At 38.7% G+C, this 27,472-nt stretch overlaps 1 protein-coding gene across 9 annotated transcripts; it reads left to right on the top strand.

Annotated features, from left to right (window-relative positions):
* LOC129669291 (interferon-induced very large GTPase 1-like) lies at window positions 1-27,472 on the top strand. 9 transcript variants are annotated; one of them, XR_008719013.1, is made up of 4 exons: window positions 1-112; window positions 1,743-1,848; window positions 2,862-2,898; window positions 5,750-5,885. XR_008719013.1 is itself a non-coding variant. In XM_055597454.1 (4 exons), the coding sequence occupies exon 4, from the start codon at window positions 19,137-19,139 to the stop codon at window positions 26,424-26,426; it is 7,290 nt and encodes a 2,429-aa protein (XP_055453429.1). In that variant the 5' UTR covers window positions 1-112; window positions 1,743-1,848; window positions 2,862-2,898; window positions 19,133-19,136; the 3' UTR covers window positions 26,427-27,472. The 9 variants fall into 9 exon arrangements, 6 of the variants coding, with proteins under 6 accessions (XP_055453429.1, XP_055453430.1, XP_055453431.1 ...); XM_055597454.1 differs by lacking the exon at window positions 5,750-5,885 and adding an exon at window positions 19,133-27,472; XM_055597455.1 differs by lacking the exon at window positions 5,750-5,885 and adding an exon at window positions 19,133-27,472 and having other exon boundaries at window positions 1-116.

Genomic DNA, 27,472 nt, shown 5'->3' with positions numbered 1-27,472 from the left:
GCCAAATCCTGAGCTGAAGCTGTGAGTCAGCAGACTGTCAGCCTTGGGAAAGACGCTCCATACAGGTTTCTCGGGAGCAGCATGCTACAGGAATTTTGCCTCAAGGAGACAAGTAGGTAAAAAGAATGTGGGAAGCGGGGTAGAAAGAGATATCACAAACCTACAGAGTAAAATAGAAAGGGAAACTAATTGAAATGATCAGAGAAAATAGAGACACACAGAGATTAAGACATGCTAAACACGAAGATGAAGTTGACAAAACCAGTAACGTTAAAAAAAATAAATAAATAAAACAAAGGGAGGCATGGTGGCACACACCTTTAATCCTAGAAAACAGAGGCAAGTGGATTTCTGTGAGTTTGAGGCGAGGCCAGCCTGGGCTACATCACGAGTACCAGGCCAGCCAGAGTTTATAATGAGAACTGGTAAAAAAAAAAAAAAAAAAAAAAAAAAACAGCTGCAAGCTGCAAATCCAAATCAGGAGATGAGGAAGGGCAAATATTTTTAGTAATTTGGCATATTAAATGAAAACAAATCCAGAATTAGAAATTTTTATTAGAAAAAAAAGTATTACAAGTGGAATGGGATTACTGGAATAGAAAGAAACAGTCCAACCATAGGGTTTTTAACATCTCAAAGGCTACAAAGAATAGGATTTTTTTTTTTTTCAAGGAGACTCAACAAGGATAGGACATGATGCCTGGTAAGGACCAGTGGGATCATCTGGGAATGTTCTTCCCAAAGCCAGCAGGTTCCAAGGGATCCTTAAGGGGGCTTTCTACACTGTTTCAGAAAATATTAAAGTCAAACTTCAGGATCCTAGATGAAGAAGCTTATCCAGTGTTTGTTCAGGCAGTTTGTTTCAACTAATCTTGAAAAAATAAATAATTCAGCTAATCTGTGAGGCAAAGAATAGGGACTAGATGATCCTATGAGCAGCCTGTTGCCAGTTCTAAAGGGAGGCATGAGTCCCATCTTAGGCTTATGAAGCTCTGCAGTAGGCACTGAATCAAAACATAAAAGAATGAATGATTTTTTTTTCACTATAGTTAAAAAATTTTCCAGACTATTTCTGACATGAACTCAATGGCTGGCTCTTTGACCTCTCCATCCCACCCCTGAAGGAGGAACAGCCCTGCTAGGCCACAGAGGAGGACATTGCAGCCAGTCCTGAAGATATCTAATAAGCTAGGGTCAGATGGAAGGGGAGGAGGACCTCCCCTATCAGTGGACTTAGAAAGGGGCAGGTAGGAGATTAGGGAGGGAGGGGTGGGATTGTGAGGGAATGAGGGAGGGGGCTCCAGATGGGATACAAAGTAAATAACCTATGATTAATATAAAAAATAAAAATTATTTTAAAAAATTTCCAGAAACAGAGAGCTCAGATGAGTTATAACATTGTTTTTACAGATCAGGTGAGTGGTAAGAACTATTGTTGCTAGCACAGAGGAGAGCCAATCTTTTGACCAGTATGGTCCATGAAAGATATCACAAGGAGAAACTTACACCAAGATAGGTACAGAAAGCTCCAAGCACAGACAGCATGAAAGTGACCAGGAAATAATGTACAAGGTCAACAAACACCATGAAGAAGAAGAAAGATGGCAGAGTATGGCCTTTTAAAAAAAGGGTGCATTATTGTAGCCCCTAACCATGCTGTCTGGCTCTGGATATGAACGTTCACCTGCATTTAGGGAAAACAAAATAATATAAGTAGAAGTTGAAGGTAAATTTATTTACAGTTTTAGCAAAAACTGAAGATGTTAGGAGTAATGGCACAAGACAGCGTGTGAAGACGACCCCAGCATCCTGATGAGTTACCTTCACCCTTAGGGGCTTCCTACTCAGGTAAAGCTGGCTCCTTAACTATACTGTACAAAAGACTTCAGGATGACCCAGAGTAAAACAAAATTAATGATCCGGTTAAGCATTTAGACACAGAGACATAAGGAAATGACAGTGCATGTCCCCCTGCCAATCGCTACATATACCATCCTGTGGCTACATTACATTCCTCACAGGATATACTTTGTATCAAGGCTTAAAATTAAGCTAAACTTAGCTTTAAAGAAAAGTTTAAAAGTTAAACATACATAATCTGCTTTACTTATTTTGACCTTAAAGAATTTTCTTTCACCGGGAGGGAACAGGAGCTCCAAAAGCAGACCAACCCAGCCAAAAAAACCTGAGCCCTGGGGGCCCTGAAGAGACTGATATGCCAATCAAGGACAATGCACAGAGAGGACCTAAAACCCTGACTCAGATGTAGCCCACAGACTCAGTATCCAAGTAGGGTCCCTAGTAAGGAGAGCAGGGGCTTTCCCTGACATGACATCAGTGACAGGCTCTCTGAGTACCTCCCCCTGAAGGGAGGGGCAGCCTTGCCAGGCCACAGAGGAAGACAATGCAACCAGTCCTGATGAGACCTGATAGGCTAGGGTCCGATAGAAGATGAAGAGGACCTCCCATATCAGTGAACTAGAAGAGAGGCATAAGGGGAGGAGAAGATGGAAGGAGGGAGAGATTGGGAGATGAGGGAGGGGGCCACAGCCGGGATACAAATTGAGTAAATTTGTAATAAATGATAATAAAAACATACATATAAAGAAAAAGTATTTATCAATTACATGAAAACATCAAAAAAGAATTTTCTTTCAGTTTTGTGATTAAAACTGTATTCTTATAACATTGTTCAGATTTGGAGAGGATAGATGATAATTTGACATAGCTCGAAATTACAAAATTATTGCCCTAAGTAAATACAGTTCATTTGTTAATGTTTTTATCCTGTTTGAGATGTCTTCAGGAAAACAGATTATCTGTATAGTTAATTTTGGCTTTTTCCGTTATATTGTTTCTAGATTCTCAGTCATCAGGAAAGTCAAACTAGAACCCAAGGTAAAAAGACTTCTTTCTTTTCTCATAGAACATTAATTTTCCTTGTCTTTTTATCTAGCCTCTGTTTCCCCTCCTGAGACTTTGGTACATTAATCTTAGGAATTGGTGATCAAAGATCCTGTTTCTAAACCTTGCTCAGGCTTCAAATTGATCTTGCCAATAAGGGATCAATAAATCTGTCTGGCTGATCTAAGGGGGATATCAGAGAGCTTGAGCTTAGAGATCTGAAATAAAACAGGGCCAGACGAAAGGGGAGGAGGTTCTCCCCAATCCCTGGACTTGGAAAAGGGCAGGGAGAAGCTGAGGGAGGGAGGGTGGGATTGGGAGGGAATAAGGGAAGGGGATACAGCTGGGATACAGTTAATAAAATGTAACTAATAATAATAAACAATAAAAAGAATTCAGACGCCAAAAAAAAAAAAATGAAATACAAAAGAAATGGTGTCAGGACTTGTGATATCAAAACAATAAAGCATCTGCTACGTTGTTAACTTTAATTTTTTTCTTTTTAGGCATAGTACTGTTAGTAGGCATTTTTTTTCTTTTTAGACTAATTAAGTTATGATTCCCTTAACAATTATTTCATCGTTTTGTTTGGGACAACACACTCATGTCTCCCTTGATTTCAACAGCCATTTTTAGTTTGAGAGGCCCATTCCTTCTTCCTGTGCGAGATGAGCTTGCATTTACTTTAGGGATAAAGGTTCTCTGTTGCCCCCTGGAGGACTGCATGTGTACTTTTGTTTCTCTGTGTAATTTTCTTACGGGAGTGAAAATTCCTTAAAATATGCCTTTGCCTATAATAAATATCAAAAACAGAACACAAGAAGAGGACATTCAATGTTAGGTAACCATCTATAACAGCTGTGACGGGGAACCCATGAGAGATGACCAGTCAGACACAAGTTATAGCCAATTGAAAGTCTTTATTCCAGCCAGTTGGGAGGAGGGTGTTGCACAAGAAGGCAGTTTAAAAGAAGCTAAGATAAACTAACTGGGGCATCCTGGCCTCAGGGCCTAGAATAGAGCTGAGTAATTGTCCACATCATTCTCCATCAAGGACATCAAATTGTAGTTAAACCTGAAATATCTTCACCAAGAATACAAGCTGGAGGAACCCCTGCATTGTCTTTCCCTGACACAGACTCATTTTCCATAACCACATGGCTTTAGTTACTTTTAGAAGGGCTGACACAAGTGACTCCACTGGTGTTGCTAGCTTTGCAACAATGTCTCAGTATGAAATCCAGGCTGTAAACTCATCATCCTCCAGCATTAGCTATCCTGGTCAAGGTGTGGTCCTGCTCACCATTGACCCATAGCTGTTTAGGCTCCAGTCTCTCCTGCAAGGTGGTCTGGGGAAAATTCCTAGTCCTTGGAGTGCCCTGCTTCAACAGTCCAGATTCTAAACATTCTGATTTTAAAACTCTTGAATTATACTCATAAATTATACTATGGTCAAACAAGAGAAGGAGGCTGGGGTTTCGTGAGAATAGCAGAGGCTTTCTTCCCTCAGATGAGCAACAGCTCTCCGAAATAGAGTCCCTGATAATTGTGAACAAAATTTCCTAGAGAGAAGCCATACCCTCAGTATAAAACCTGGAAGGCTTCAGTGGCTGGCTCTTTGATGACCCCCACCCCCAAGGGGGGAGCAGCCTTGCCAGGCCACAAAGGAGGACAATGCAGCCAGTCCTGATGAGACCTGATAAGCTAGGGTCAGATGGAAGGGGAGGAGGACTTGAAGAGGGTCATGAGAGGAGATGAGGGAGAGAGGGTGGCTTTGGGAGGGAATGAAGAAGGGGCTACAGCTAGAATACACAGTGAATAAACTGTAATTAATATAAAAATAAAAATTTAATTAAAAAAAGAGAACAAAGGTGAATATATGAATGGGGAAAAAAAGCCTGGAAGGCTGATTAGCTGAATAGTATTTTAATAGTATTTTAATGACTGTGGAAAGTTTGGAATGTTTCAGGTTCACAGCCTAATTACAATTTCCTTGGGCTATATTTAAGCCCCTAATAAGCCTTTCCCAACTCTGTGTCAGACCTAACATCCTGTGACTAAGAGATAAAAAGTCTATTGGGATGTGTTCATATAAACCTAGTCAATCAAAAGACTGAGTTATCCAGTAGCATCTGAGGCCTGTTCCTGATTTCTCCATTTTGCTTTCACTACCTATTTAATGTTTCCAGCAATATATTTGAAAAACACCTCTATTTCTGACTTTGTTCTTTTATAAAAACTTCATAATTTGGGGTAGCCTGAATCTATGTTCCCAGACCATAGTCACTCATCTTAATGGGGGAGGGGTGCTGAGGGGGTCTTTTCTCTGCCAGTTAAAGAATTAACAGGCAGGAAAATTCTTGAGCACAAGTAGCAGAAGAGAAATCCCAAACACCGCAGAAAACAACAGACAGAATCACCAGTTGGAGAAAGGTGTTTATTAGGGATAAGGAAATGCATGCACACAGCAGAAAGAGAAATAATAATAACAAACACTCTTGCAAAGAAAAGGGGGCTGGGGAGAAAGGCTCAGAAAGGTGAAAAACCCAGTCTCTTCTTGAGGGTTAAAGTTTTTGTTATTGCTTTGTTTTTGTTAAGCCTCTGAAAAGTCAACCTAGGGTTGATCAGTTTGAAAAAAAAAAAAAAAAAAAAAAAAAAAAACCTAGTGTAGTTGATTGGCCCAGAATTGTGTTGCATGTCCTGAGCAGGCATGGAACTTGTTGAGACAGTCCACCAGCTGGGTCCTACTGGTGGAAGACAAAAGCCTACAAGCCTTTCTTTTAAGCTGACAGGTTTTTTTGTTTTGTTTTGTTTTGTTTTGTTTTGTTTTGTTTTTTGTCTCAAGTCACGAGGATGAGGAAGAAGCCAGCCATCTTGGAAAGTCACCACCTTTATGACATCTAGCTGCCTACCAGGACTCTCTCTTAACTCCTAGTCTCTCAATATCTGGCTCCAGAATAAACTCTTCTTATCCCATTTGAGTTGAATGTTGTGTTTTTGTGTTGCTACATCAATGGCCATCAAAGCCACCCTGAGCCAGTGGCTTCTATGTCATGTATTTTGTAATCTTAAAGAGTGGATTTCACAGACAACAGGAGGTGAGATTTTAGAAGAGTACTAAAACTCTTCTTCGGTTTAGATAGAAGAGCTTAACAGAAAGGAAATGAGCAGAGTTCCTGTATAGTAAGAGGGTTACACCACTAGGCAGAGTTTAATGACAGTCACCACCTTTGAGTAGAAGCTTCTATTTGAGTAGAAGCACAAATAGAGAGCTGGTCAGAGCAGTTAGCCCACCCATGTAGTGTCCCTGGACTAAGATTCTGAACCCACCTTCATGAACAACTGCTATGCTACTGTGGTTGCTGTAAAAGAAAAAGAAGGCTAGTGAAAAATTCAACGAGAAGAAAAGACAGACAAGAGATCAAATTGACTTGCCCACAATCCCAATTTATTTGGAGAAAAAAAAAAACTGCAGAGAGGGTTCCTGTAAGAATCAGAGCCTGCCATCCACTGATAAGCTAAGGTAGTTAAAGGACAGACATACAGCAGAAAAGAGGTTTAAAAGTTTCCCTTTTGGGCGCACTGTTTGGCCACTGCTACAGGTAACCAGTGAGTAGTTAAAGAATGTGAGGTGCTCCATAAATATCTCTCCTAGGTGGCCATGATTTGGGGTCCATGGAGAAGGCAAGAATGCAGAGCAACTTTAGTTTACCTTAGTTCTGGAAACCAAATTACTGAAGTTATGTGAGTTAACACAGTTCAACCAAAATGAAAGTGGTTTTACAAAACAGCATGACCCTTGCTAACAGACAAGAAACAGAAGTGTGAGCCAGTACCCCTAAATATTTCTAGCATTTCTGGCCTCTGACAAAAACAGAACCCCCATGGAGCCAAAACCATTTCTAACCAAGAACAAGAAGCACCACTAGTCATTTCCTGTTCTGGACCTAAACTTCCTTACTAGTTTCTTTCTCCTTCTCCTAAACTGAATCACATATTAATTTTTTTTAAGTTTTGGCATCATCTGTTTTAAATTGCTCCTATTCTAGAGTACTAAAAGGGCTCCAACGGAAAGTTCTCAGGGATAGATATTTGATCACTCCTCATATTATACTGTCCTTTTGCTTAGTTAGATACCTAACAGATAAAGGATTCAGACAGAATCTGTGGTACACATTGTTCTGAGTCCCACCCCCCCTTAAAAATCTAGGATGCTCCTTTTTCTAAATTCCTCTTTTTATAGTAGGCACTGTGGACATTCCTGTGCTGAGCTGCTGTTTCCAGTGTGATGCAGCCCCAGTGCTCAGGAGCTTCTGTGGGCACCTGGGAGATCTCTGAGCATATTGCAGCTGCTTATCTTCATCTCCTTGCAGAGTTTTAAAGATAAAGCTAGAAAGCACACCCTGCTGCACTTCCTTATCAAGCTTTAAAGATAAGGTTAGCTATATAACTTCAATACAGAGCCAGTCAGATACACAGAGCAGCCCTAGAGGTTCAACAGGTTCAACCAGGAGACAGAACATAGTGGTGTTTTGCAAGCCTAGGCTTGAAAAAATCAAACATGCTATTTGTCTCAAAGAAATGCATTTTCTAAATTTTTTAAAAAAATGCATTTTCTTTAGTATCTGCAGGGGAAGGAGTTGGGTTGATAGGTGGTAGATGCTTATGCTCAGAGAAGCCCATTTTCTTCGATTCTTTCTTTGAAAGTTATGTAGGGCAGAACCTAACTTTGTCTTTCTCTTTGAACTTCACCTTCAGGCCTGATCTCCTGTGGCCCTGTTAAAATGCTTAATTTTGCAGGTTAAAAAAATCACTGCTTGCACTAAGGAAGATACAGGTATTTCAACTGTCTGAGATTTAGAGCCCGTGTAACAGAGGTTGATTGGACTGGATTGGCACCTTGCTTGTAAGTTTATTTTTACTTTCTTGACAGCCTTCAGTCTGTTCTGTTACATTTGGCTATTTCCTACTTAGCAGTTGATCACAACCAAAATTAAGGCGAAACAAACAAACAAAAATACTTTGAAAGATTAAAATCAGTGGTGAAAATGTTTAACAATCAAGTTTCAAAAAAAAAAAAAAATCCAGGCTTGTAACATTTAGCTATTTCCATTACAAAAAGACATCCTTCTTCTGTGTCCAATTTAAAGTTCCTAACTCCATTGGAAATTTAGGAAGGAGTGCACTTTCACACCCAATTCTACATATCTGTTATACATACACAGCAAACCGAAGTAAGCTCCAGAACTTAGCGAATAATAAGTCCTAGGAAAGTGATGAGCTCTGCGTTTCATTATTATTTTACACCTTAATCACACATCTATAGGACTTAATTTCATTGAAGTGAAATTTATACGACATAAATTTAATCATCGTTAAGTTGTGCAATTCAATGACATTCAGTATATTCATGAACTTGTGTAACAATCATCTCAAGCAAATCTTAAAATATTCTCCTTACCACAGAGGAAAGCCCCACACCCATAAACGCAGTCAGCTCCGTTCGTACCTCTCCAATTCCTGGGCAACCACCTGTCTTTAATGTCCAGGATTTACCTACTATAGATCTCATACAGTGTTTGACATTCTGGCTTCCTTCACTTGGAACAATGTTGTCAAAGTTCATCCATATTGTACCACACATCATTATTTTATGCATTTTCATGACTTTATTTTTATCATGACTGTTCCACAATTCATTTATCTACCATTAGTTGATGGGCATTTGGATACTGTGACTAGTACATTTATGTACAAGCACATATTTGAACACCCATGCTCAGTTTTTTTGGTTTTTTGTTTGTTTGGGTTTTTGTTGTTTTTTGTTTTGTTTTTTGTTTGTTGTTTGTTTGGGGGGGTTGGTTTTGGTTTGGTTTGTTTGTTTTTTTCTTGGTGGTGGTGGTGGTGGTGGTTTTTTGAGACAGGGTTTCTCTGTGTAGCCTTGGTAGTCCTGAACTTGCTTTGTAGACCAAGCTGCACTCAAACTCACAGAGATCTTCCTGCCTCTGTCTCCCTGAGTGCTGGGATAATTGGCATATGTCACCAAGCCCAGCTTCTTAGTTCTTTAGAGTATTTATCTAGCAGTAGAATCCCAGGCTAGTATAATAAATTCAATTAAATTTGCTCAAGAACTAACAAGTGTTTCATTCTAAAAAGTGTCTTCAATTCCTAGTTTATTATTTTTATCATGAAACAAGGTTGGATTTTGTCAATGCCTTGCCTCCATGAATTCAAGTACTTGTGCGGAGTGTTTTCCCTTCATACTATTAATGTGGCCATATTATATTCAATATCTTTCATAAGTCAAATGATGCTTGTATATCTGAAAGAAAGTACACTTGGTTAGTGTATAATCTTTATATTTCTGGATTCCACTTGCTAGTATTGTTTTCACATCAGCATTCACAAAGGATATTCATTTATTTATGATTTACTTCTCTATGACATCCTTGTCTGACTTGAGCACTAAGGTACTGCTGACCTCACAGAATGAGTTAAGAAATGTTTCCTCTTCTTCCATTTTTGTAAGAATGTGCTAAAGATCGGTATTAAATTGTTAAGTGATTGGTGGGATTTACCAGTGAAGACATTTGGCTTACTAGGAAGTTTTTGATTGTTAAGGTTATCTCTTTGTTATGATCTACTGAGGTTTTTGTTTCCCTGCTTCAGTTTTTGTGTAGTGTTCTTTTCTTTTCCTCTTTAATCAAGGTTATCTAATTATTGGGTTGCATATCTTCACAATATTCTCCCATTTTTGTTCTGTTTTGGTGTGTGTACATGTACAGTATATGTGTATGCTACATGCACATAGCTGAAATTTGATGCTTTGACTAGCTAGATCCTAGGATCTACTTGTCTCTGTTCCTCAGTTCTGAGGTTACAGGCAAATGTAACCATGTCTAGTTTTTTATTTGTGTTTGTTTTGTTTTCAGTGCAGTTTTTTATTAATTTGACATTATTTTGAGAGGTAGCTTGGTCTTCATGTGGGACTCCTAACAGTAGGAGCAGGGACTGTCTCTTACCCTGTTGCCTGCCTTTGGGAAATTTTTCTCCTACTGGGCTGCCTTGTCTACCCTCAACAGGAGAGGATGTGCCTAGGCTTACTGCAACTTGATATGCCAAGGCAGGTTGATCATGGGAGGCCCCCCTTTTCTAAAGAGAAACAGAACAAGAGTGGATGAGGATGGGGAAGAATTTGGAGGAGAGGAGGAAAGAAAACTGTGCTTGGGGTGCAAAATTAATTAAAATTTAAAAATAAAAAACAAAAAATTTGAGATTATAATATAATTACATAATTTCCTCTTTCCCTTTTCTCCCTCCAAACACTCCCATGTACCCTGCTTTTACTCTCTTTCTAGTTCATGGCATCTTTTCCTTTGTTTATATGTGTGTGTATTTACTATATATAATATATAATAATATATATTATTTGTATGTGTATATGTGTGAATATACCATTCACACATATACATAATATAAATTTTTATGTATAATATATATTAAAGCATGCATACATAAGCTTATTCTATATTTATATATCATAATAGATAAGTAGTAATCTATATTGTATATATATGTATATATATATGCATGTACCATAAAAAAACATATACATAATATATATATTATGCGTATAATAAGCACACATATGTAAGTTTATTGTAGATATTATATATCATATAATATAAATAATACAGCATATTAATGTTATTATATATACTATATAATAAGCACACACATATATACACATACATATATTCCTAAATGCATAAATATAACCTGTCAAACTATATAATGTTACTGATATGTAGTTTTTTCAGGATTGCCAATTTGGTATCAGATAATCAATTAGTATGTTATTCCCTGGATGAGACTATTTCTCCTGCCCTCAACAGTCTATAGTTGCTTGTTCTATTTATAGGGTTGAAGCCTTCTCTCTTCCTTATTAATATGCCTTTTGTTGTCCTTGTTCAGCTCATGTTTAGGCAGCCATGTTAGTGAGACTTTATAAGTATAGCCTTTGATATTCCTAACAGACACAATGTCACAGCACACTCCCTGTTCCTCTGGCTTTTATAATTGTCCATCCCCTCTTCTGCAATGATCCCTGAGTGTTAGGAGCAGAAGTTGTATTGTAGACGGATCAGTTAGGACTGTGCTCTACAATTCTGTTTTTTGATTTGTTGTGGTTTTCTCTATTTGTCTCAGCCTGTTACAAAGAGTTTTCTTTTTTTCTCAAGACATTATTTTTTATTAATTATTATTATTTATTCACTTTGTACCCCAGTTGTGGCCCTCTCCCTCTTCTACTACCAATCCCACTCTCCCTCCCTCATCTTCTCCCATGCCCCTCCCCAAGTCCACTGATGGGGTGTGGTCCTCCTCCCCTTCTATCTGACCCTAGCCTATTAGGTCTCATCAAAACTGGCTGCAATGTCTTCTTCCATGGCCTGGCAAGGCTGTACCCCCCACAGGAGGTGATCAGAGAGCCTACTCCTGAGTTAATCCAGAGACAGCCCCTGCTCCCCTTACTAGGGAACCCCACTTGTACACTGAGTCTATGGACTACATCTGAGCAGGAGTTCTATTACTTTTTTTTAATAGTTAAAAAGGATTGGCTATAGATCTTATTGGAGCATCTGATAAAAGTCTTTCTGTGAATCCATCTGGCCCTGAACATTTTTTGGAAGGGTTATTACTATTTTATTCTACTCATTTGTTATGGGTCTGGTTAGGTTATTGACTTCTTGATTTAATTTTGGTGGTTTGGCTAGATATAGAACTTCATCCCTTTTTATTAGGTTTTCCAAATTAATGGAATAAAAATTTTTAAATAATCACTTATAATATTCTGAATATCTTCGGTGTCTATTGAAATATTTCCCTCTTCATTTCTGATTTCTTTCTTTTGGTTAGTTGGTCTAATTATCAATCAGTATTGTTTGTATTCTCAGCTATTAAATTTGTGGATTCTTTGTATTCTTTCTTTCTATTTCATTGACTTCAGCTCTGATTTTTATTATTTCTTGCTGTCAACTGAGTTTAGATTTGATTTGTTCTTGATTTTTTAATTTTTGAGTTGCTTCATTAAGTTATTTGTACCCTTTCTGAATTTTTTTAGCAAAAGCACTTAGATTCTGAACTGCTTTTGATGTATCCAAGAATTTTTTTTTGTTTTTTGTTTTTTGTTTTTGTTTTTGTTTTTTCATTTTCATTTAGTTCCAGAAATTTTTTATTTCTTCTTTGACACATTCAACATTTGGCAATGAGTTATTTAATCTTTATGAATCTGTGTCTTTATTAGAGATTTGTTTGCTTTCAAGTTTTATTGCATTATGGTCAGATAGTACCTGGAATTATTTCAATCTTTCTGAATTTGTGAAGATTTGCTTTGTGTTCAAGAATGTTGTCTGTTTTAGAGAAGATTCCATGTGCTGCTGAGTGGAATGTTTGGTGTTTGGGTGTAATGTTTTGTGAATATCTGTGAAATTCATTTAACAAGTCATTCAATTCTGATGTTTTGAGTTTTTGCTAATTTTTTGTCTAGATGTGATGTCTATCAGAGAAAGCAGATGTTGAAATCACTAACTACTATTAATGGGATAATATTAATCTGTGCCTTTAAATCCAGTAGTACATTTTTATGAACCTGGGTGTGCCACAGTCTGATGAACATATGTTTAGGATAGTAATGTCATCCTGGGTAATTGTTCCCTTGATTAGAATAAATTGTCCTTTATTTATTCTAATTACTTTTAATTTGAAGTCTGTTTTGTCAGATATTAGGATAGTGATACCTGCTTGCTTCCTGGTTCCATTTGATTGGAGTATTTTTGTCCATCCTTTTATTATAATGGGTTGTCTATTATTAAAGCTACCTATAAACAACAAATAGATGGATTTTGTTTCTTGATCCCTTCAGACAGGCTATGTCTTTTGATTGGAGGATCAAGGTCATTAATATTTAAAGTCATTATTGAAATGTCTGTGTTTATTGCAGCCATTGTATTGTTATTTCTAGTGGTGTGTTCCCAGCGGTACTTAATGTTTTAGTAATTATGCTTTCATATTTCTTTTTACAGCCTCTTGACCAAGTCCATTCCTCTCTTCAGCCTGAAATATTGTTTCTTATATTTTATTTAGGTTTAGGTTTGATATAAATTTTTAGGATGATTAGATCATGGAGTTTTATTTATTCAACTGTGGCAGGTAGTTTTGCTGAATATATAAGTCCAAGTTGAACATCATGGCCTTTTATGACTTGAAATACATTGCTCCAGGCTCTTCTGGCTGTCAAGTTTCCCCTGAGAAATAAGCTGTTATTCTGATGGGTTTTCCTTTATATGGACTCTTGCAACTCTTAATACAGTTTCTTTCTTTTGTATATGTAGTGTTTTAACTATGATAGGCCACAGGAATTTTCTTTTCTTGTCTTATATGTTTGGTATTCTATGTGCTTCTTGAATATGTATGAGTGTATATTTCTTTAGTAACAAGAACACTGAATCTGAGACTTTATAAGGATCATTATTTAGAAGATGGTTTGAGTTATGTATTAGTAAAGGTATAGTTCTCTAAAGAAACAGAACTTATAGAAATATATATCTATGTCAGGTAGATATAGATATATCTATATCAGATAGATATAGATTAGATACAGATATAGATGATATAGATAGAGAGTGAGAGAGAGATACATGTAGATATAGTTGGATATTTATTAGAATGGCCTACAGATTGTGGTTCAGCTAGTCCAACAGTGATTGTCTACCAACAGAAGGACTTAGAATCCAGCAGTCCACAAGGCTGGATATCTAAGTTGGTCTTCAATATACATCAGAATCCCAAAGAAGTAGGTTCTAATGACAGTGAAGGAGTGGACCTGACTGCTTGCTAGAGCAAGAGCAAGCAAAGAGCAAGCTTCCTTCTGCCGTGTCCTTTTATGTAGTCTGCCCACAGAAGGTATGGCACAGAGTAATGGTGAATCTTCCCACCTCAAAAGGGCTGTATTAAAGATGCATCTTCCCACCTCAAAAGATACAGATTAAAAGTGGGTCTTTCCAGGGGTCCTGTCTGAGACTGATTTTCCAACCAAGAACCATGCATGGATATAACCTAGAACCCCTGCTTGGACATAGCCCATGGCAGCTCAATATCCAAGTGGGTTCCCTACTAAGGGGAACAGGGACTGTCTCTTACATGAACTCAGTGGCTAGCTCTTTGACCTTCCCACCCCCCGTGGGAGAACAACCTAACCACAGAGGAGGACATTGCAGCCAGTCCTGGTGAGACCTGATAAACTAGGGTCAGATGGAAGGGAAGGAGGACCTCCCCCATCAGTGGACTTAGAGAGGGGCAGGGAGGAGACGAGGGAGGAAGGATGGGATTGGGAGGGAATGAGGGGGGGTTACAGCTGGGATACAAAGTAAATAAACTGTAATTAATATAAAAAATAAAATAATTAAAAAATATTTCAAAAAGTGGGTCTTTCCACTTCAAATAATTTAATTTAAAAAAATATCCTTAACAGGTGTACCCAGCTACTTGGGTTTTAGTTAATTCCAGATGTAGTCAAGTTGACAGCCAAAAATAACTATCATAGGTTATACAATGACATCTGCCTTTAAAACAAAATGTTCTTGAATTTGCACATTTATGAATATCCATCTCACAGGCCTTCTACTGTCTACTTTTGAATCAAATTTTTGCTTTTATTATTGAGAATTTTTAGTTCTTTATGTACTCTAGATACTACTGTGTTATCAGGTATATAATTTGCAAGTATCTTCTAACCTGTTGTCAGTTCACTTCTCAGGTAAATTCTGGGTATATACCCTACTCTTAGAATGCATGTTGTTTTCTAAATTCTTATAAACAAAGTGCTTCTGACATCCTACTTCTGCATAAAAATCTCTGTCCCAAGTCCTTTTTAGGTTTCTAGAATGCTTGCGGGTTTCTTCATAATCCCTTTCTATGTAGAAATGGGTTGTTCTTTTACCATAGCAATTTTTATCTTATATATTTATTTATTGGTTCTGAAATAGATCTAAGCTAGGGGGAGGAACATTCTGTTGTTTTCCTTCTAGAATCAGAGGACCCACAATAGATACATGGGCTATCTTCAAGACCTCTGCTGAGCAAAAGGAGGCAATCCAATTCCACGATACTCCCTAACCATTTTTAAGCTGCCTTTTTCTTGAATTATCATTTTCTTTATTTCTGTTTGTTGGTTGATTTGATTTGGTTTGATTTGGTTTTTGAAACAAGGTCTCACATTGTCATCTAAGCTGGTCTGGAAAGTCAGTCTGCAGCCCAGAGTAGCTTCTTATTTGTTATTTTGAGCAGTATTTTTCTATCTGATGATTTTTTTTAGTTTGTTCTTTGGGGTGTTGACATAGATCATCTGTGAACAAGGACATTTTTATTTGTTCCTTTTTAATATATGTACCTTTTATTTGTCCTTTCCTCTGTATAGAATTCCCAGGAAATTTTTAATTTGTTGGGGATGGATAAATAGTCTGATGGCACAAGTGTTTCTTTAGAACAGCTCCTCTCTTTCCAGGGTGATTACAGAAATGCTTTATCATTCATGTTACACACCTTTTCTATCAGGCATTCTTCAGTATCTAGTAAACTCTTTGAAGCTCTAAAGATCTTATCTTAATTGTTTTGCATTTATTTATTATATATTAATGTGTATGTGTTTGTGTGGGTGGATCTGCCTGTGCTATAGCACATATATGAAGGAATGGAATCCGGGTTGTTGAGCTTGTTTATAAGTGCTCTTAACCACTGAGCCATCTCATGAGCTCTTCATCTTAAAATTTTATCAAGTTACTTTATATATCTTCATTAAAAGGTTAGTTTAGATGGTCTTAATCTCATTAGAGTTGATATTCTAATTTTAGTAACATAGATAATAAAAGCACAAGATGAAACGGGCAGGGAGGAGATGAGGGAGGGAGAGTGGGATTGGGAGGGAATGAAGGAGGAAGCTACAGCTGGGATACAAAGTTAATAAACTGTAACTAATATTAAAAAAAGAAAGAAAGTAAAAAAAAAGAAATTAAGAATGTGTTTTAAAACGTGTTGTAATACCTGAGATTACATACATCAATTTAAATACATAATTTATAAGGTGTGGAGAATATCAGTAAATTTTTTGTGTAATTCAAAGGAAGGATAAAGAGTAGAGGGATTGGCACAAACCAAGTTAGTAATGCATCTAAAATCCAGGAGAGATAAGTAATCTAGGGAGAACATACGTGAACTGGCTTGCAGTTCTGGAGACAGGGAAGCCCAACACAAAGGCACTGGTGTCTGGCAAAGACCTTCTTGCTACTTGTCACATAAAGTTAGAGAAGTGAAAGAGTAAAAAGAGGCTGCACTTGCCTTTTCACACAGTCATCAGCCCTGTACATAATGGATAGCTCTCATACCCTAATCCCCACCTCTCATTTTACTATTCAACAGAAGGTAAATCTCATTCTTCTATAATTTTGAAAAACAAAATTTGAAAAACAGAATTCTACAACAATACTACCTTAAACATGCTTGATTTCATCTGAAAAACAGAATTTAACCTCTTCTATCACACTAATTTCTTTATCAAATGGCTGTTGGACTACTTCTTTGGTTTTCTCTCCCAAATCTATTTCCTTATTTACACAGGTAGAATAAGAATTTTATAAATCTTTAAATACTGCTTCTCCTTAAATTCTATCTTTAAATTACTTTTCTTTTTACATTTTAATACATACAGTTTAAAACTAGCCATGTATTTTGTTGATGCATGGCTGATTAGATATTTCTTCAGCCATGTATTCTAACTCATCACTCTTAAATTGTTATTTCACAGAGCCCTACAGCCAAGGAATAGAACACAGTTCAAGTTCTTTGCCACTTTAGAATAAGTAGGTACTTTCCTCTAGTTTTCCAATACTGTTTTCTTGTTTTTATCCAAGACCTCATGAGAGTTGCTTTAACTAACCAAATTCTAATCATAACATTCACGTAATCTCTAAGAAATTTCAGACTTTGCATGTAAATCTTTTTTATGAGCTATCGCCAGAATTGCCCACTATAGTCTTATTCATGGTAAATATAAGCTTTCATAGTTTATGCATACAATTTCTTCTAGCCTCTATTACCCAACTCCAAGGTTATCTCTCCACTTCTCTGGTATTAATTCTGTCTTCATCCCTTCAATGTTGCCATAACATTGAATACCTTAATCCAGCCTGGAAGTTAAGAAGTTCAAGATCAGGGAGCCAGCCAGCATCAGAATACAAAGAAACAAATGAAGCTAACCTTGCTCTTTTATAACAGGATTAACCTCAGCTTCATGACATCAGCCAGGCAGTGGTGGCACCTTCCTTTAATCCCAGCACTCAGGGAGGCAGAGGCAAGTGGATCTCTGTGAGTTCAAGGCCAGCCTGATGTACAGAGTGAGTTGCAAGACAGCCAAAGCTACACAAAGAGAACTTGTATTGAAAAATAAAACAACAAACAAAAAACAAAAGTATGACATCTTGCCAGTCGTGATAGCACACGCCTTTAATCCCACTGCTCAGGGGGCAGACTCTTTGAATTCAAAACCAGGTTGATCTATATAACCAGTTCCAGACCAGCTGGGGCTACAAAAATGGTCCCCTATCTTAAAAATAAATAAATAAACCTCACATCTTAATACTGTGCAGTGGCTAATAAGTTTAAATGTGGGATTCTGCGAAGACAAACACTCAAACCATGGTAAATGGTTTAACTATGATTGCGACCCATAAACATAAAGAAGGTAAAATCCGAAGAAGACATAGCAGAGGGTATGAATTGAAATGAGACTGAAAGCAGACTTAAGAGAGTAAATTAACTGTTAGTAATATGCTAAATTTATATCCAGAGAAAGAGAAATAGGCCACTTTCTGGCCTATACACATGGTAGTGTAATTCTGTAGGGCAAAAAATGATAGAAGGAAAGGAAACCAGTAAATAAGAAGTTGAAGAGTGAAATCTTATCTCACTGGCTGCTTTAGAGGCCATGAGGGAGAGGTTTCCATAAAAACTGATAAAATACTGGATAAGGAGAAGTATTTGTGTCTACATACATACGTGTGTATGTTATTAGTAAATGGTTCTTCTTACGGTTCAAAGGTGATGTTAACAAAGGGACAATGAAAAATAAGATGCCTAGCACAAAACATTTTAGTAGTGTTTTTAAATACCATAAGAGAAATTTAATAGTATGAAATGACCTACAGAGAAGTGACAGGGCCAGCATGGTGATACACAGGGGTAATCCCAGCAGTTAGGAGGCCAAAGGGAAAAAATCATGAGTTACAGTCCAGCTTAAGCTCAATAGAAAGCTCCAGGCCAGCATGAGATAAATAGTAAAACCCTGTCTAAAGAGGAAGGAAAATGTGACAGAAAAATAGGAATGGAACCAGTCAACACTAATTTCACAAAACTTAATAAAGACAACATAAACAACTGATGCTATCACTTGTTTTGGTTTTTTTGGTTTTGTTTTTGGTTGGTTGGTTTTACAAGAAAAGGTTTCTCTGTGTAGCTTTGGCTGTCCTAGACTCACTTTGTAGACGAGGCTGGCCTCACTGAACTCACAGAGATCCACCTGCCTCTGCCTCCCTGAGTGCTGGAATTACAGGCATGTGCCACCAAGCCAGACTGATGTCACTTGATTTTAAAAACATCAACCAAGAAAACTCACATATATTATTAAACACTATCCTTCACATTAATTCTCTCAGGCAATTGATTCTGTGCAGGAGAAAGTTTAAAAATCAGGCAAAGTGCCAGCAGCGGTGGCACACTCCTTTAGGCCCAGCACTCAGGAGGCACTCCAGGTTCGGGTCCAGCCTAATCTACAGAGTGGTTTCCAAATCATCCAGGGATACACAAAGAAACCCTGTCTTGAAAACAAACAAATAAAATCAGGCAAACGGGCAACTCACTATATTCTCCAACAACATAAGCCATGCTGAGAACTCACAAGGATAGGCTGCACATACACACACACACACACACACACACACACACACACAGAGAGAGAGAGAGAGAGAGAGAGAGAGAGTTTTAAAATACATTGAAACAACAGGAGATGAAAAAAAACTAACAGAGTTGAAACTTATAGTAATTCACTTTTCTAGCCACACAGCTGACACTTCCTCAGGTCAGGACACAGACAAGACTAACTGCAATCTGTTCCTCACAGAGCCATGGCAACAGCGAAGAGCAACCCTGATGAGCTCCAGCTAAGATGCAGAAGGAAGCTAGAGCTCCAGGATATGCTGACAGAAGCGGGACTGTCTGTGGACTACTGGCTGCCTAAGCTTCAGGAAGACCTGGGTGTGACCTGTGCCCAGGCCTTACAACACTTAGAAGGAAAAGACCTCCAGAAGCTGAAGTCCCAGACACAACATGCGTGGGAGGAAAAGGCTCTGGAGAAGCTGCTCGACCTCTCACAGACACGCAGTGTTGAGATCCAGGAGACTGCAGGGGAGATGGTAAAGAGCAGGCAGAGGCAGGCAGGACAGGCGCTGCAGGAGCTGAGGGCCTTGCAGTCAGAAGGGAAGCACAGACAGGAAGAGGCAGTGAGGAGAAAAGAAGCAGAGCTGAGGCAAGCAGTGGAGATCCCCGAAGAGTGCTGGCCGATGCCTGAAGTGCCCCTAAGAGAAGTCACTGAAATAATGGAGAGACACCTCAGTCACATGGAACAGACCCTCGCTCACAGTCAGAACCTCTCAGATAGAGACCTGGTAAGATGGGCATCTGGAGGGCTGGCCCTGCAGGGAATTTACAAGACCAGCCACCAAAAGGATCTGCTGGCAAGGAGAGAAGAGCTACTCAGTGTCCCTAAGGAATTCTCACTTGCTGGCCCAGAACACAGCACATGGACAGAATCAAAGGAGTTCTCATCTTTTCGAGAACAAGCCATGTTCACACAGACAATGGAGAAGCTGGGTTTCAGTCGCACCTCCTCGATTAAAGGTGGAGGTTGGGGACTTAGTCTAGAAGCTGGTGTAGGTCAAAGCAAACATACTGAATCTGAGGATACTCACCAATCACATTCAGAGCAATCTTACTTCTGCTCAGCCAAATTCAGCTACATCCCACTGGCCACCTGCCACTTTCCCATCGACCATCTTCAGCTCTCCGAGGCAGCTCTCCAGGAACTCCAAAGTATTGAAGAACTCCTGGGTCAGACTACACACCCAGACAAACTCCTCTCGGTGAGGCACAGGGCTGAAAACTTTTTCCACAGGTTTGGCTCTCATGCTAGCCAAGGCCCACTGCACCTGGGAGGAATCTACTGCTGGAGGGCCATTGCAGAGGGTTTTAGAAGGGAGCAGCTGGCTGGTGTAAAGCAGCAGACAGAGGAGTCCTTGAATATTTACATAAAGGGCAGCTATAACGGCTTTGGAGTTAAAGGTGGTGCAAGTCTAAATATGCCAGACTCACATTCAAAAACAGTGTCTTACAGTAAAACTCATCGAAACTTCCAAACAAAGGTGCAGCTGTCTGTGGCCCAGACTGGTGGACCAGCAAAAGCACATGGAATTGCCCAGTGGACAGCTGGTCTTGTCGCTAGCAACCAAACCTGGTCTGTCATTGACCGAGGACTTCAGTTGGTACCTATTTGGGACATCATCCTCAGCAGCCACAGAAGTGATTTTAAGGATGCCCTTCAAGTGGCTAATTGCCTAAAAGATAACTACACTGCTCTGACTGGACTCACTGTGGAGATTCAGGAAGGAGAAGAATTTCTCACTGCTGGAAAAGAGGCTAGGCTTTTCCTAGATAATGTGAAACGCTGGGAGGTTTCTGATCCTGAAGAACAGCTCAATAAGTTGATGGATTTCATGCAAACATTAAGTCAAAAAGTAAAAAGTTATAGCATTTGGATTAATACATGCCTCACAGACTGGGATCTGCAGAATTTTCTAGTAAACACTGTCAACTTTTGCAAAAATTCACCCACCTACAAAACTCGATTTATTAAATCTCAGTTGTGCAGCCTTCTAGAACCTCACGTATACAAAGTGACAAACTTTCCTCAGGCACACGCCATCATACAGTGGATCAATCAGTCAGAGCCAGAAGAAGAACAAGTCAAAATCACCTCGTTTTCTGAATTCATTAAGACCTTAGAGAATACCTGCACAAACCTGATGGAAGTGAATATCAGAAATGAGTCCCCAGAAACAGGGGAAGAAGCAAAGAGAACGGCTACATATGAGGTCACCACAGCTCTCAGCTCCTTCCTGCTGTACCTCAGAGAAACAGAGCAGCCAGACCTGCAGCTGCTGCTACTCTCCATTGCAGCTGGTGCAGGCTATCAGGTGGAAAACAATATTTTTCAGCATCTTCTGGGATGTAATGAGTTAAACTTCCTCTTGGATCAAATGCAAAGTAACCAAGACAAATACCAAGAGCTTAAAAATATTTGCAGTTACAGAGCCCAGGCATTCCTGGTGCTCACAGCTCTAACAGCCACAGTTGAAATCACAGATATTTCTACAGAAGAGAAAAGAAAACGATTGACATTAATAAGACAACATATAGGAAATTTGTTTTCTGAAGAAGTTGAACATGTTCTCACAAAACATGGCATGCATTGTGATTGGGAAAATCTGGAGAATGATTTGAGATTACTCATTGATGGGGACTACAAAGCCACCATCCCTTCCTTGCAAATGGATGAGGTAAAAAAACAATTACAAAGTCTCTGCCATGAAAAGAAAGAGACTTATAAACAACAAAGTAGTGAAAACAACACAAAGGAAATGACAGCAGAGGGACCTTTCCTAGACTTACTCCAACGTCTAGGCCTAGAACATCACTATCCAAAAAGGATGAGCAGAGCTGACTTCCATCTGATCTACAAGACATCTGTGTACAATACACAGCCAAGATCTGAACAGGAGCTTCCATTCTACTTCCTACAAAAGCTACTGATGTTGGATTATGGGTTGAGACATCTTGTCTTCAAAGATGATGAAAACATAGAAAACCATATCTCTATAGGTTCTTCCAATCATGAAAGTGAAGATTTTGATCCATATGAAGATGTCATTAAAGACAATGACAGTCTTACCTATCCTTCAGCCACTCAGTCCCGGCCCCACATTCACCCAATGGATATCCAGATGGCCATTTTACACTGTGCAGATGATCTTACCAGGCAATATATTTTGTCCAAACTTTCCATTTGCCAATATGCACTCCCCCTTGTAGTGCCAAATCCCAACACTTCTCAGATTGAATTTTATCTCTGGTCTCTCAGACAAATTAGGAAAAGTTGGCAAAATGCAAGTAGGTCACCAGAAGACAAGAGCTACAGCCACAAGAACCAGCAGATGTGTTGTGTCTCTACCCCTATTGTGTCCTTCATTAGAGTTGGAAATGGCCTCTCTGCTTCCAAATCTCAGATCATGAACTCTCTCCTCAGTAAACGTAAACATGATGTGTTTTTTCACAGACACTGCAGAGGAAGCAGCAAGCACTGTCTCCTGATGCAGGGAGTGGTAGAGATCTGCTGGTTCTGTCCTGGGGGCCAAGGTGAGGACACATTTGACAAGTGTCTGACCTTCACCAATCTTCATGGAGATGCCAAAGAACATAGGCAACAACTCAGCTTCCTGCAGGATGTCTCTTCTCTCATTGTGATCCTCATGTCAGCTTCTGATGACAATAAAGAGAACAAAAACCTTGTCAGACACCTCTGTCAGTCATCAAGACCTTTGATCTGTTTGATTGATGACAAAGAAAAGGCTATAGCAAATAATTCTGGTAAAAGATTGAGAATTGGCATCAGGAATAGAAATGAGGCAGAGTTAACAGAGGAGCTTACAAACGCCATCAAACATTTTCTAGAGATGTCTGATTCTCCTCTCAGCTTAGAGGACTGTTCACAGATGGCTCAAAAACAAGGATTCCTTATTGATGAAGACCAGAGAGACTGCAAGGAAGCCAAAGAAAAGGCACAGACTATAATGGCTCTCCTTGAGGAATACAAGTTACCTCAGACAAAAGAAAATTTACTACCCCTTCAAGGACAACTTTGGCACCTTTGGTGTAAGAAAGACAAAGAATTCTATCATCTGAGAGAAAAGGGGAATCGAAGCATTGAGCAACACAAGAGTGAGATTGAGACGGATAAAAGAATGATTCGATGTCGGCAATTGGAAAAAGCTTTTCCTCTCAATGATTTAATGCGCTCTGTTCTCGAACTTCTCCAGGAATATTCAGAAACTCATAACAGACTCTATTTTTTACAGTGGCTGACTCTGTTTTTTGACAGCCTGTTTTTAGAACACCTGAAAAACTTGCATGAAAAACAGAGATCTTTGTGGTTGATGGTACAAAGAGAAAAGCAAAGAGCACAGAAGAGCAACTCCCTAACACTCTGGCAGCAGCAGATAGAAACCATCTCCACAGAGATTCATGACTGTACTTTAGGAACTGAGCATCTTCTCCGAGAAGTGGGCCAAATCTATGAAGCTCTGGAAGAAACTTCCTCCTCTAGAGATAGCCTTTTTCTCTGCCTCCCTGAGATTGCTGCAGACTTGATGATAGCTGGTGTTCCCATTGAGCTGATGGATGGGGATGCTTCTTATGTGCCTCTAAAGTGGGTGGCAGCTATTTTTGACAAGGTCTCAGAGAAAGTTGGAGACAAAAGGCTGTTTGTTCTCTCTGTCCTTGGCCTACAGAGCTCAGGGAAGTCCACCCTGCTGAATGCCCTGTTTGGGTTGCAGTTCACAGTCAGTGCAGGAAGATGCACCAAGGGGGCCTACATGCAGATCCTGAAGGTGGAAGACACATTCACAGAAGACCTTGGCTTTGATTTTGTGCTTGTTGTAGACACGGAAGGACTTCGGGCTCCAGAACTCAACAACAAATCCCAGAATTGGGACAATGAGTTGGCCACCTTTGTGATTGGCCTTGGAAACTTGACTCTGATCAATATTTTTGGGGAGAATCCCTCTGAGATGCAAGACATCCTACAAATAGCTGTTCAAGCCTTTCTAAGGATGAAACAAGTGAAAATCTCCCCCAGTTGCCTCTTTGTCCATCAAAATGTGGGAGAAATTATAGCTAAGGACCAAAATATGGAAGGACGAAGGTGCTTAGAGCAGAGACTAGATGAAATGGCAGTAACAGCTGCAGAACAAGAAGAGTGCTCAAATGTATCCCACTTCAGTGATGTCATTAAGTTTGATGCCAATAATCATGTCTACTACTTTGCTCACCTCTGGGATGGCAATCCCCCAATGGCCCCACCAAATCCTCGTTATAGTCACAATGTCCAGGAACTAAAGAGCAGAATTATTTTGACTGCCAAGCAGGAATCCAGAAGTAGTATCATGAAAATATCAGATGTCAAATTTCGAATTCAAGATTTGTGGAAAGCCCTGGTCAATGAGAACTTTATTTTTAGCTTCAGGAACACCAGAGAGATCATGGCCATGAGCAAGCTGGAAACTATGTATAACCACTGGACCTGGGAGCTCAGGAGTCACATGCTGGACTTTCAGAACCAGCTGATCAATCAGATTCAGAATGGGAAAGTGCAGGCACTCCAAACAAGCATATTTGAGGCTCCAGTCACAGAAAAGTATATAGCAATTAAGCAAGAACTTGAAAAATATTTTAGTGAAGACCCAGACAATGAAATACTGATTCAATGGAAATCAAATTTTGAAAACAAGCTAATAATCCTTAAAGAAGCACTTATTTCAGACACCAGAAGGAAAGCTAATGAACTTATTCAATTTAAAAAAAATCAAGACAGGCTGGATAAGAAAAAATCAAGTTATGAAAATGAATTATTAGAAAGGAGCAGAAAGTTGGCTTTAACTGTAAAGGATAAAGAATTAAATGAAGAAGAGTTACATGAAAAATTCAATCAACTTTGGAAAAAATGGGTCTGTGATGTGTCCTCAGATCTTCCTCCAGTCATAGAACCTGACATTGACACAGATTCTGAAAACATCCTTTGGGAACATTTCCAAAAGGAGATAAACATGGTGGACATACTTATGAGAAATTCTGAAGATAAATTTCAAATAAATTATGATGAACATGTAAAAATGAATAAGAAGTATAGCTTTGTGGCTCGGACATTAAAGGTCTGTGATAGAGAATCTATTAACATGACTACTGAAAAAATTATTACAAGATTTAATGAGACTATAAACAATATTCATAAGAAACAGTGTGATTATAATACAAGTTATTTCCATGAAATCCTGAGGCTAATAGAGGAAGAAGTAAAATCTGCACCTACTGAGGACAGATACACATTTACAAGCAAATACAGCATTGATTTGTCTTTATGCTTATTCCAAAGAGCAGCTAAGAGTTTTAAGGAGATGCACAAGGCATTCAAGAGAGCAAATGACCCTGTGAACTATCTGGAGAGAAAGAAAGATGATTTCTTCATGAGTTTTAAGATCTCCTGCCAAGGTGCCACCTCCATCAAAACATTTGTTGATTTTCTTTGGCACAAGCTCACCCCTGCTATCTCTGCCACCATAAGGGGGAAAATGGTCATTAAAATTGCTGGAGCCATGCGAGCTAACTGCCCTGAATTCAATGGAAACAGAGCTAACCTGGAGAAACATATTCTTATTTCTCTGGCAGAAGAAGAAAACTTTGATAATTACTGGCAGTATCTTCATTACACAAAATCTTTTTTTAGCAGCTATATTGAAAACCATATTAAAAAATACTGTTCAGATGAAGGAAGTAAAAATATAAAGACTTTTTTAAAAATATGTTTAAGTGACATCAAGAATGCCATCCTCTCTGCCATTCATGAGTCTACAACAGTAGCTAAAGATAAAGGCAGCACTGCATCTGGCTGGTTAGATTTGTTCTGTGATTACCTAGGGAGCAACCTGGTCTTTCCAAGAAGAGACCTGGTAAGCATTGAGCACCAGGAGATAAAGGATACTGAGTTTCTCAAAGAAGCCATGAGTGCAGCTTTGGATCCTGCAATGAGGAAAGTAGAAGAGGACTGTTCAAGTAAGCCCATAGATGAAATGGTTCCTGACATTGAGAAAATTCTCTCTGAACATCTCTGTGGCTGCTGGAAACAGTGTCCTTTGTGTAATGCAATTTGTACAAACACCATTCCCCAACATGAAGGAGACCACAGTGTGCCATTCCACCGTCCTCAGGCTGTCAGTGGATGGCATAAGCATAAAACAGACCACTTTGTCATTGATTGCTGTACTAGTTCAGTAGCAAGTGACCGCTTCATGCTTTTGGGAAATAACCAGGAAATCCCATATAAGAATTACAGGCAGGCAGGGGGGGATTATGCCACATGGAGCATCACCCCAGACTCATCTACCCAGTCATACTGGAAATGGTTTGTCTGTCACTTCAGATCAGAACTAGAGAAAAAATACCAGAAAAAATTCACAGGTACAGGTGAAATCCCAAAGGCATGGGCCAAAATAACAAAAGAGGATGTGCTCAATGACTTGAAAGAACAATAATATTCAGTGAGTAACCCAATATCAGATAGAGTCACAGTATTCCTAAAAAATTCTAAAACTCCTCCTCCTTACAAGAGTCTCCAATAAATCCATTATTAGGATGAAATGTGTAAGAGCCTGAGGCTTTCCTATAAAATATCTTTAATTCTCTTTGTCTCAAAGATGGCTCAGAAGTTATAAGCAGGTGCTGTTCCTATAGAGGACCTGGGTTCAATTCCTGGCATCCATTTGGCAGCTCCTCAGCCATTTGTAACTCCAGTTCCAGGAAATCTGACGCCCTTTTCTAGCCTCTGTTGGGAGCTTGCACACACATGATATAGATAGATAGATAGATAGATAGATAGATAGATAGATAGATAGATAGATAGATAGATAGATATAGATATAGATATAAATATAGATATAGATATATATATGATGCAATCATAAAAATTAATTACCAATATATGTAAATATATGATAAAAAATAAAATCCATTTAAAAGACCTAAGTCATACTTCAAACCATAGTTATGTAATTTTTAATAGTATTAAGCTTAGAGACATGCCTGTCAGTTAAGGAAGAGATACCAGGAAGGACAGGAAAGGAACCACAAGGCTAGCATATGTGTAGGATTCTGCAACATCCAATCTCATAAGATGGGAGTTACTCACTTATAAATGGACTCCAAAATTAGAATAAAGAATATATAGAAGTAGAGAATACAGTGGCATCTATCATCAGCTGAGGGTAATATAGGGGGGAAAAGACATTATTCAAAGGGGAGAAAGTCTCAGGCACAAAGAATAAGTCCTGGTGACCATGGGTAATAACGTTGATTTTGAAACTGCTGAAAGAGTAAACTGTAAATGTCCTTGAGCAAAAAGGTAATTAGTTGGTGAGGTGATGGATATGTTTATCTGCTCATATGTTTATATGCTTATTTGCTCTTTTCACAATGTATAAGTAGCGCCACACTGAACCCATCAATAAATATAACTATCAATAAAAATATTGTTTCAAAAACATGTAGGTTTCTTAAATAAAGACTGACAATTATACCGAGA

The sequence above is a fragment of the Psammomys obesus genome, unplaced genomic scaffold (genome assembly GCF_907164565.1).
Source record: "Psammomys obesus unplaced genomic scaffold, mPsaObe1.curated_primary_1811, whole genome shotgun sequence".
In the NCBI taxonomy this organism is placed as follows: Eukaryota; Metazoa; Chordata; class Mammalia; order Rodentia; family Muridae; genus Psammomys; species Psammomys obesus.
This window is presented reverse-complemented; position numbering and strand designations above follow the sequence as displayed.